Below are 12254 nucleotides of genomic sequence, written 5' to 3'. Positions count from 1 at the left end.
ACTACTGTACATCCTAATGCTTATAAAATTACATCACTTTCAGTGCTGTGGAAAATTTTCAGATTAGAAATTAATTATGTAAATATTTAGTTAACACTGAATCATCTATTTTTCTAAGGGCATCTAGAATCGATCCTAAGGCATAGATCAAAGCATAGTCTGTGGCAAGTACTTTGCTGAAAAATCCCTGTCAAATTTTGAAATGTTTCACCTAAAACATGTTGGAAACATCATTTCATTGTTAGCTGTTGGTGACTTCAGATGCAAGAATATCAACAGGCTAATCTAATTGCTAACTTTGTAAAAAAAATTCTTTGTCTCTCTGAAATGAATATATTTTCAATACAGTGGATGTCTGATAAACAGGTTATGTCCCATATGTAATCCAGTATTTATCTCAAAAAATACTATAACACTGCTTGTATAAGAAATGAAATTTTCATGTGCAGATTTTGACAATAGAATACAAAGCAAAGAATGAGCAGAAAACTTACTGCTATTATTCATTTTTTAAATGGTTTTCTTTTAATCTCTGTTCACTTCTATTCATGAAGATTTTTATTGGATCATTAAGCTTAGTTATGTTTATATTTTTAAAATATGAACTAATCTATCAAATTTAATGAGAAGCAAATTAAACCACTGCTCCCAAGTGAATGTACTTCAATATATTATCACTGTAACATAACATGATTCAACTGTGATGCTACATAAAAATATAACTTAATGCAATCAATTATACATGATTATTTCTGTATGTGAAAAAAAGAAACAGTTTTAGAAAAAAAACTGAGAAAAAATTTTTAGAAAAAATTTTGTTCTAAAATACCATAAAATACTGTATAATTTATTTATAAGCTTCTTTTTTCCCATAGTGATTTCACTATTCTTGTATTCCAGTTTATGTTGTTCAATATGAAATATTTTAAGTTCATTAATTGCATTATGCATGTTTTAATTAAAGAAAATCAATTCCTTATACTATTTATACTACACTTTTACTAATCTTTTACAGTTTTAGCAATTAAATGTGTATTTTAACAATAACTACTTCAAAAAGGTATCTATAAATATAGCCATTCCATTTTTAATCACAGCTTCTGCCTATCTTTATTTATACAACAGTAGCCATGCACCATCTAGCAATGGACAGTATTGTTATTGTTGACTGAAATGGTCTAGTCTAAATTTCCAGAGTGATCAATTTGAATGACTAGTTATATTGGTATCTGCTACACTCAACTCAGTCCTCTGTGCTACTGCTCTTCTTTCACTAATTATTCCACTGGATACGAATGATAACCATCACATTATATTTTGTTTGTATGATGGATTTACTTGGGCAGTTGTGGCATAATAAGAAAAACAAGTCCTTCTGATGGAGACAATAAAACAAACCTTCTAATGGGGGCAATAAAAAAAATGTCATACAAGAAGGAGCATAGTGAGCTCACCACTTAATATTTTTGAAATAAAGACAAGGAACTGTTTAAAATTGTGCAATTTTTAATGCTATTTTCTTTATTTTGGTGGACAAGAACAAAAAATATATTTAGTAACAGCAGTCCTGTTATTCAAAAAAAAAAAAAAATATATATATATATAAAGAGTGATTATAAAGTCTTTGCTCATTTTTTAAAAATTAACTGAAAAATGAAGTCCCTGTAGAAAAATGTGGTTTTCACATACATATGTAATCTGGAGCTTATTTTTTCAAAATGAATAAAAAAAGTTATAAATTTTGCCACCAGAGAGAAGAAAATGTATGTATGCTCTCTGCATTGGTGTTTGGAATTATCACTTTCACACTGAGATGTTTCTGTTAATTTGTCTCTGCTGTAAAATCAGTCAGTGTCATTGGTGTCTGATCCTTTGTGTGCCATTTTCAGAGGAGAAGATAATGGCCTCTGTTCATCAGATCCCCTCCCCCAGCACAAACTTTTGGTTATGGGGTTTTGAAAGGGTGCATTTATAGAGAACCTTTTTCGTTGCATTCCATCACATTCAACATGAGGTTTATGCCAACTCTTTTGTCAGCAATATCATTCTTCATCTTACAGTTATAGATCAGCATGGTAGACATATTCATCATTTTTAAATGACAGTATGAGTACTGGAGTTGATAAATAAAAACCTTTTCAGTTCTCTGGTGGTGAAAGTTGTAACTACTTTTTTCATTTTGAAAAAACTCCATTACACTATTTTAATTTCCACATACATGTATAATCTGTAATGATCAGAGCTGTGCTGAGGGTGAGGTGAACAAGGCTCTTGCCTCAGATTAAAAGCTGAAAGGGGCACCAAAAGAAAGATTAAATAATTGCCAATGTTGCCATGATTAACAGTAGGGCGCAATTTTTTATTCTTGCCTCGGGTACTAAAATGTCTCGGCAAGGCCCTGGTAATGATTACATCTTATATATATATATATATATATATATGTAATCTGCAATGATAACACATGTTATGTTTTTCTAAGGATTATTTTCTTTTTACAATTGATGGTTGAACGTTGGCTTGCTGTAAAAGACAAATCAATGGGGACAACAGTATTTATTTGAATTTATAAAATATATATACTGTGGGTCCATAAAACATGGACTTCTTCCTACACCATGTGCAAATGTATTTTGTGAAATGGCAGTACAGGCTGTTTTTTTTTTTTTTTTCACTCTGTATGGATTTTTCATTATAAAATACTGACTTTGTTATAAAATGTAACATGTCATTTTATATTTATGGAAAATCAGAACCAATACATGCAAAAACAGTATCTATCAAAAGGAAAGAATGAAAGCTAATATCAGAATATATCCTGTAAGTTAATTTTATCTTCTGTTCTTGTTTTACAAAAAGTAAAATTAAGTTACATACATTAATAAAAACTTTTCCTGTGAGTGTGTATATGCAATACTATACAAACAAACTGTGCATCTCATGTGAATAAACAGATTAATTTTTTTTGTAATTGATTATATATATATGTGCTATATATAAACTGTGAATATCCTATCAATACATTTATTTTTTGATTAATTGAATTCCACACCCTTTCATTAGCACAGATAATTAAGATCTGTATGTATATATATATATATATATATATATATATATATATATATATATATATACACATGCAGGCTGGTCTCAATTAACACAATTAATTCGTCCTGCGAGCGCATCATGCAAAACAGAAATGCATTAATCGAATATAATAATCAATAGGAAAAATTATAATTGGTCCTTGACCTTCAGGAATGTCCATAAAGAATTTTAAAAATACCTTTTAAATAACTTTTTAACTGTATACCATGTAAAAAGTAATGAAAATAATTATGGAATTAAATGTTTATTGCATAAAACAGTGGTTCTCAAACAGTGCACAGCAGAATATTTTAAATTTTCGAGGGAAACACAGCAATACTTGACATCTGTTGGACACTGCGCAAACTACTAGAATGGGTAGTTCGCAGTTTCAACATTACTTATTAAGTTGTTTGGACCAAACTACTTAATAAACAGAACTGTTAGGCATTTATTTTGGCCTAGGGCACCGTGAAAAAATTACTGAGACACTAGGAGCACCATGAACTGAGAAAGTTAGGGAACCTCTGGCATAAAATACACAATGAAGAAACTATTTGTTATGGAAATATTTGAACAAAGTCATTGAATGGTGCTGGCTGTCTTTTTTTTTTCATCAATCAATTTCCGATAGCTGACAACAGGGCCCTGGCAAAATAAATATTGCAGAGAACCTCAAATCTTTTGTTTGAGCTTCTCTGCAATACAAAAGATTTCATCTAGTTCTTTTATCATTATCCCCTTCATGGTAACATTTTCATCTGGCCCATTTAAAAATTAGAATTTTTAAATGCAAGTCTGTAAGTAACTTTATTAGCGGGAGACAAAAAAGTAACACGTCTTCTTCTGATGGTTGATGGAACACACTGAGGCGGGCAGCGGGCAAACACTTGTTTATTGCCCATCCGACGCGCAGTAAGCTTAGTGCATGATTCAAATGTTTTTCAACTATCACATAAAAAAAATTGCATTAACTGGAAATTCGCATTATGTAAAGTGAAAAGTGTTATAATTTTTTCAAATAGCAGTAATTTAAAAACGTGTTACTCGAATTTGTGTTATGTGAGGCCTGGCTGTATATATTTTGAACTGAGAAACTTCATGCATGCACAAGTTTGTTTGTTCGTTATTTGGTTTTTAGGAGCATTAGCAACTAAGGCCATATTGCTCTGGGGATATGCGGTGGTCATTCCCTGACCTTTCCACATCCTCCGTATTTGGTGGTCACGGTCTCGAACCCCGGTCTAATCAAGAAGCGTGTGCTATGCACTGCTACTCCTGCTCACCTGGCTACGGAGGCGCCTGCATGCACAAGTAAATTAAGAAATATGTAAAATAAGAAATAGTAGTGAGCAGAAAGGCAAGCCAAGTCCAAAACAAATAAAAAAAAAATTAGCATTAACTACAGCAACAAACAAAAGTTGGGGAGAAATAACTAAATTAAGATAAATTACCAATTAGAAGAAATTTAGCAATACCACCTCGATGGCACCAAAACCAAATCACATGAAATATCACTATAAATGGAAGCACAAAACCAACCACAATATATTAACATTAATAAATTATGCCAGCTGACCACTGAGCCCCATCTCATCAGAAGGCCACAAGGCTAATAGTGGCTATGGAATCACTGCATTTCAATTGTTAAACAAATCAATGAATCAACCACTTGAGAGATAAACTAATCAACCTGCCAATGCAACAGATTTGAATAATGCAATGGTCCTTATGGAGTGAGAAATTATAACAGATAAAAATCATCCACAAAGCAATACCAAACCAATGATAGAAAAAGATTAAATAAGAATGTGAAAAAAGAATTTAGACTACAGATGACAGTATGAGCAGTGTATTAACATTTCAGCCCACTAAGAAACCATGTAACAAGCATTAAATAAAACTTTAATTAATTTTAAAGTGAATAATAAAAAGAAAAAAAAAAAGAAAAAAGGAAGGTAAATAAATAAATGAAGAAAGAATAATAGTAAGATATACATCAGTGGCTGCAAAGTAATACCTGCTGCACATTGCCAAATAACAGAAGTAGAATATTTAAATTAAGAAATAGTAGTCAGCATAAAGGCAAGCCAAGTATGAAGCAAGTATAAAAAATTAGCATTAACAATTGCATACAGGTCTGCAGGCCTCATTTAAGGAAGGATCTGTTGGAATGGGTGTAGCAAAGGGCAACGAGATTGGTGAAAGGAACAAAAGGGTTTTCTTACCAAGAAAGGCCTCAGGTCTAATACTGCAGTGTCTGGAGACTAGGAACCAGTAAGGTGATTTGACTGAGGTGTTTAAGGCTTTGAATGGATTGCTCAATGCTGATGGCATTCTTCCTCTTGTTCAGATTAGTAATAGTATTAGTATTAATAAGTGGCAAATAATGTAAGAAAGCAAGCTTATACAGCTGCAGCAAAAAAAAAAAAAAAATACATTTCACCTATCCATCCCCTCCAATAGTTTGTCTAGTGTCTAGTTCATCCTTGAATTCATTAAATTTATCCACTTCCACAACAACAGATGGAAACCTGTTCCAGCTATCAGCTACCCATTGGTCGAAGGCGAACTTCTGCACATCTCTTCTGCAACCATTGTTCCTTAATTTGAATTTATTTCCTCTCATGTGCACGGTCTCAGCAAGAGGAAAAATTCCATCAGCAATTAGTTTGCTCAAGCCATTCAAAGCCTTAAATGCCTACATCAGATTACCTTGCAGGTGCCTAGTCTCCAGATGCTGCATTTTGCAGAACTGAAGCCTTTCTTGATAAGAGCACCCCCCTGTTCCCCTCACTAATTTCATTGCCCTTCTCTGAACCTGTTCCAGTAGCTTTACATCCTTTGTAAAATGAGGCTTCCAGACCTGTATGCAGTTCTGAAGATGTGGCCTAATCATTGCCTTATACCAGGGGTGGCCAACAAGTCGATTGCGGCTTTAATTTGGGTCGATCACGAGGAATTTTAAATATATATAAAAAAAAGATCCCCAGGGGCTCACATCTGGTGAGTATGTGCTTGGCACACCCAGTGTCCTGAGCTGGATATCATCATTTTTCTCTTTCTTGGTGATTCCCTTCTACTTCTGACTCTCTCTCTTTCTCTCTCAGGTAGGTAAATTCACGCAGTTACATGGCACCTCCGTAGCCAGGTGGGAAGGAGCAGCAGTGCGTAGCACACGCTTCTTGATTAGACGGGGGTTCGAGCCCGTCACCACCAAATATGGAGGATGCAGAAAGGTCAGGGAATGATCACCACATATCCCGGAGCAATATGGCCTTAGTTGCTAATGCTCCTAAAATCCAAATAACAAAACAAACAATCACACAGTTACGTTGTGGAGAGCATAGTGTATGTGTCGAATTGTTATTTAGCTTACTGAACAGTAAGCTAAATTAATAACTGGACAGTACTTATACGTCAATTTGATTTGAAATGAATACTAGGAAAAAGAATAAAATGTATAATTTTCATCAAGAGTGGGACTAGAATACTTTTTTGTAATGATAAAAGAAACGTTGTTTGATTTGCAATGCTTCCGTGGCCATACCAAAAAAGTAAATTTAGAAAGGCACTTCAACGCACTCCATGGTAAATACCAATTGGATTTTCCACAAAATTTCTTCATGACACCTAATTTACAATCTAAAGTAGTAACTGTAGAATCATTTAAAGTGAGTCATTTTCTTACAAAAAAAAATTCAAACTATTTTATGATGATCAATTCATCAAAGACGCATTTTTTAGAAATAACAGATTCTCTTTTTGAAAATTTTAAGAACAAAAATGAAATAAAAGTGCCCTTCAAGATCTGCAATTATCTCGAAATACTGTGATGTGACGCATCAAAAAAATGAGTAAAAATGTGAGCGAACAACTGCGTGCTGATATTGCTAATTGTGTGTCCTTTTCTTTACAACTGGATGAATCTACAGACGTCAGTGATACAGCTCAATTGCTTGTTTTTCATTCGTATGGTTCTTGATGATTCTGCCACTAGAGAAGAACTGCTGGGTATAGTTTCGTTAAAAGAAATAACTAGAGGTCTTGATATGTTTAACGCATTCAAAAATTTTATTGAAAAAATTAAATTACCACTATTTAAGCTCGTATCAATAACAATAGATGGAGCTAAAGCAATGACGGGGCATCTTAATGGATTCATCGCATTGTGCCAAAAGGATGATGAATTCCCAGATATATTGAGTTAACACTGTATCATCCACCAACAAGTGTTAGCCAGCAAAAGATTAAATACTAAAAGTGTTATGGACATCGCTTTCAAAATCGTGAATTCCATCAGAGGACAGTCACTTCAAAGGAGACTTTTCAAAATGCAACTCGATGAAAATGAACCAGATCTGATATTACACACAGATGTGAGGTGTCTGAGTCGGAGTAAGTCTCTACAGAGATTTTGAAATTTGCTGAATGAAATTAAAAAAAATTTGTTGATCAAACTTTTTTGGGGAGATGATTATCAGCAGCTACAAGATACGGAGCGGTTGTGTAATCTGGCTTTTTTTTGGCAGATGTTACCAGTAAATTAAATAATCTGAATTTGGAATTACGAGGAAAAAATAAAAATGTGGGTGACATGATTAGTAGTATTTCTGCATATAAATATCAAATTTTGGCAATGGCTAAGGATCTAAAAGAAAAAAAATTCGATCATTTTGCAAATATGCAAGATCATTTGCAAAAATATCCTGTTTTTGAATTTAATAGTGAGAAATATGTTTCTGAAATTGAGAAAGTTGTGGACGATTTTTAAATCAGATTCAGTGATTTTAAAACAGTTGAAGACATTTTTCAATATAATTCTTATCCATTTAATGTCGACTGAGATACAAAACAAATTGCAGAAAAATTCGCTGAGATTTTCACATGGAGAAAACATTACTTGAAAATGAAATTATTACATTGCGAAACGATATCTTCCTAAAAGCCAGATCATCAGAAAAAGATTTTTGGAAATACGTTTGCCGAGAAAAGTACCCAAATGTAAAAAAATGTAGTGAACTTTTAAATTCCTGTTTTGGTTCCACATATCTGTATGAATAGTATTTGCATTTGAAACAAACAAAGACGAAGAATCGCTGTTCTCTTACGGACTTACATACAGAAGATTCCTTACTGTTGGCCTTATCAAGTATATCCCTGATTTTGAAAGCTTGGCAGATTACATGAAGACACAAACTTCACATAAATTAAAAATTTCAATATGTATGAGTTTAAAATAAGAATTCTGAATTGTATTTAATTTTAAAATTTATAAACAACATTTTTCAGTAGTGTTGATTAACTTTTTTAACCATGTGCAATGACATTCTTGAGATGGTAGATCGCTGCACATTTTGAAGAAAAAATGTAGATCACATCACAAATTAAGTTGGCCACCCCTGCCTTATACAATGGGATAATCACCTCTTATCCCTGCTAGCAAAATTCATTGACAAAATCCCATGAACTGTCTTGGCAGCCTGTCTGCACTGCTCAGAGAACTTCACAACAGATTGGAGAATTACTCTCAGGTCCTTTTCATTTTACACTACCCTGAGCATAGTACTACACAGTTGGTATGTCAATCTGGGATTTCTGCTACCCATATGCAGTACTTTGCATTTGTCAATGTTAAATCTTAACTGCCATCTCTCAGCCCAACTGCCTAATTTTTCTACATCTTATTGCAGTAGCATACAATCATTGTTATTAGCCACCCCGCCAACCTTTGTTTTATTGACTACATACGAGGGGACATATTCAAGCTGAAGAAGATGGTTGTAGGATAGATGCATGGAAGTTTGCCAGCAGGTAGTTGGAATAAACTTCTATTTGTTGTTGTGGAAGTGGATAGTTTAAATAAATTTAAGGAAGAACCAAACAGAGTATTGGAGGGGGTGAATAGATGTTGTGAGAAGATTTTTTTTTGTTTTTTTTTTTAACTGATGCTGTATAAGCTTGCTTTCTTATATCATTTGCTACTACTAACACTAATACCAACAAACATATTTTGGTTATCGCTATTATTAATGAAACACAAAAAAAATATATTATTTTTGAATTACCTGTAATTGCAGACATTCTATAATGTTTAAATATACAAAAGCTTCTCTTTGGAAGTGAATAATATATTGGAATCTAAGAGTGGGAACTCACACTGCTGGTCTTAGTACGATATATGGAAGTTTCAACTATATTGAAATTTTGTTTAAGTCGTGTAAAATTTAAGTTTAACCACAGTGACTTTAGTGAAGAGTATTTTTTGTTTTAGTGCTAACTTAGTAAACTGTATAGATTTAACTATTTTGCCTAGTAGCCTTAAAATCTTAATGCATTTTTGTTTTGAATTGTAGCTCTAAACATTTTATCTCTTAAATGTTTAATATATAATGAATCGTCAATAAAAAAATAAACTAAATAAACTAGCTACTTACAAATAATTGTGTGGGTAAGAAAGAAAACTGTGATTTACAAGGCAAAGTGTTTTGTAACACTTGGTTATTTAGAGATATAGCCATATATTATCAGGCTATATTTTTTTTTGTGCCTTTTAATATTTTTTCTTGACAAAGAATAGATGCAAATTATACAGTATTTTATGGTATTGTTCCATAAGAGGCCTTAAAAACTTATTTGGGAATAATTAAAATGAAGAAGGAGAGAGCAGTGGTTAATGCTACAATTTTGACGAAATAAGAATTGTAATTAATGTTATGTTTATACCAAAGCATATAATTTTAAATATAGAATAATATGGACAGTAAATTGAAAAACAGTATATATGTTTGTGCATGTGTGTGTGTGTGTGTCTGCATATACAGACAGATATTGAGTGTATTTGCAGACATACACGCTCATATATATATATATATATATATATATATCTCAATATAGAATGCTTCTTTTTAAATATTGCTTCGGTTGAAATGATTATTTCACAATATTGCACTCAGTTCCAACTGAACTAAAGTAATGGAAGGTAACGTCTCTCCATCTGTACTGAATACAACTCCCAATGATAGCTTCCACTCATAGGAGCTGCATCAGTATATTTTTTTTGCTTCTTCCTGTCTTCTTACAGGCATGTGAAAAGTACAAAGTTCACTCACATGGTTCAGAAACATTTGAGAAAATGTCCTCAGAATTATTCTGCTCTCAAAATAAACTTCATATTTTATAAAGCTGTACACTAGTGTCAAAACTATCTTTCCTTGCTCAATGAAAAATATTTATGTTTGTCATCTGGTTGTTCTTCATCATCATCTTGAGAAATGAAACATTGCTCAAGAAAATCTTCCATTGTCTGATACAGATGTTGTTTTACATGAGGAAGACCATGGTTTTCATCTGTATATACCTGTTTAGAAAAAAAATATATATACATAAGGTTTTCAAATAAAAGTGAGAAAAAAAGCAGCAAATAATAATTAAAGCACAAAACTAAAATCCAAATAGCAGTAAATTTTAATGGTTATTAATTCGTGCTAAGCTTCTTGTATACATCTAATTCCATTTTTGCTTCTTTCTTTCAAGAAATATGTCAGAAAACATGTTGGAATCTTGCACTATCCGCCAAAATTTGTGCTTGTTAACAGGAGAGATTGCTTCTACAGGGATGGGATACACTTAAATAGAAGAGGTGCAAGAACATTTGCTGATGCTATAGAGGTAATGTTAGATGGGTCTGAAAACTGCTAGCTTTGGGGGGATTCACACACTAATAGATTAACAGTAGCCACAGGCAGAGGTGGAAATGATTCTTGCACTGCTTCTATTGGAATCAACAGCAGCCCAGAAAGCCAGTTGCTGGGGGTCGTTGTTATTTAAAAGCTATTGGCACAAGAGCAGCTTAGGCTATAATGCGCCTAGCTTGCTAGGGGTCATGAAACAAGTAAATACATGGGCTGTGTTAGAGTAACTAAGAGTAAGAACAGGTGCATGTATACTTGCATATACAGCAATGCTAGCAGTATAGCAAATAAATTTGATGAATTTGAAGTGCTGGTTAAGACATCCAAGGCTGATATTGTTGGGATATCAGAGACATGGTGTTACTCAGATATAAGGGATGCAGAATTGGAATCTGGGGAGTACAATGTGTACAGAAAGGATAGACAGGAGAGGAAGGGAGGAGGGGTTATGCTGTTAGTTAAGAAACACATAAAATCTAAGGAAGTCCATCCAGTTGACATAGATGGACATTGCAATGTTGAGTCAGTTTGGTGTGACATAAGTACTGGGAAAGCAACAGTGAAGGTAGGAGTTTGTTATAGGCCTAATGACTGATGACCACAATGAACAATTATACAGAGAAATAGAGTGGGCCAGTAAATCAGAGTGTCTTATAATGGGGGATTTTAACTTCCCAGATATAGACTGGAACTTGTGCGTTGGTCACTTGCACACTAGCAAGGCTTTTGTGGATTTATTGGATGACTGTTTGCTATAGAAGCATGTTAGAGAGGCAACAAGGAGTAACACTCTTAATCTGATAATTGATAATCAGCAGTGATTACTTGTGCATTAAAAATTTACAGATAAAGGAACCACTAGGTGGCAGTGATCACAGTGTACTCATGTGGGATTTATTTAAAGATGTAACTACCATCAGGGGTGCCGACCGGGCTAGCCGAGTGGGTAAAGTACCTGCCCGGCAACCCAAAGGTCGCGGGTTCGATTCCCGCCTCGGGCTTGGATCAAAGTACTGCAAAAACCTTGGGAGGTGCAATATGGCCACAGAAGCCGATGCGCCAACAACTACCAAATCAAAAAAAACCATCAGGGGTAAAGGGAAGGGTTTTTGTAAAGCTGACTACAATAGTCTCAGATATTTTTTAGGTTCTGCACAGTGGGACCAACTGATGATGTTAACAACAGCAAATTCTCAATGGGAAGCATTCAAGGAAGTAATTTTGGAAGCTACTAGGCTTTTTGTTTAAACTAAGAAATACTGCTCTTGGTTCAGGCCCAAATGGATGTCAGATGAACTAATGAAACTTGTGGCAGAGAAGAAAAATGCATGGGATGCACATAAATTGTAAGGTGACACAGAAGCCTATGGTAGATACAAGCTAATCTGTAATCAAGTCACAAAGGAGTTTAGGCAAGCAAAGGCAGATTATGAAAAATCATTGGCAAAGGATGCAAAGAAAAACAGCAAAGACTTC

The 12254-nt window shown here is 33.7% G+C and overlaps 1 protein-coding gene across 1 annotated transcript in view; it reads right to left on the bottom strand.

Annotated features, from left to right (window-relative positions):
* Positions 1–10288: 10288 nt before the first annotated feature.
* The window catches only part of LOC150088762 (dipeptidyl peptidase 4-like), a 238037-nt gene continuing 236071 nt past the window's right edge, over positions 10289–12254 (bottom strand). The window contains exon 21 of the mRNA XM_090370316.1: positions 10289–10444. Coding sequence (XP_090226442.1) covers positions 10289–10444 — 156 coding nt within the window. The remainder of the gene's footprint in view (positions 10445–12254) is intronic.

This window comes from Mastigoproctus giganteus, chromosome 3 (genome assembly GCF_048544385.1).
Source record: "Mastigoproctus giganteus isolate SK-2022 chromosome 3, ASM4854438v1, whole genome shotgun sequence".
NCBI classification, from domain to species: domain Eukaryota; kingdom Metazoa; phylum Arthropoda; class Arachnida; order Uropygi; family Thelyphonidae; genus Mastigoproctus; species Mastigoproctus giganteus.
The sequence above is the reverse complement of the archived record's forward strand: the minus strand, read 5'-3'. Positions and strand labels throughout refer to the sequence as shown.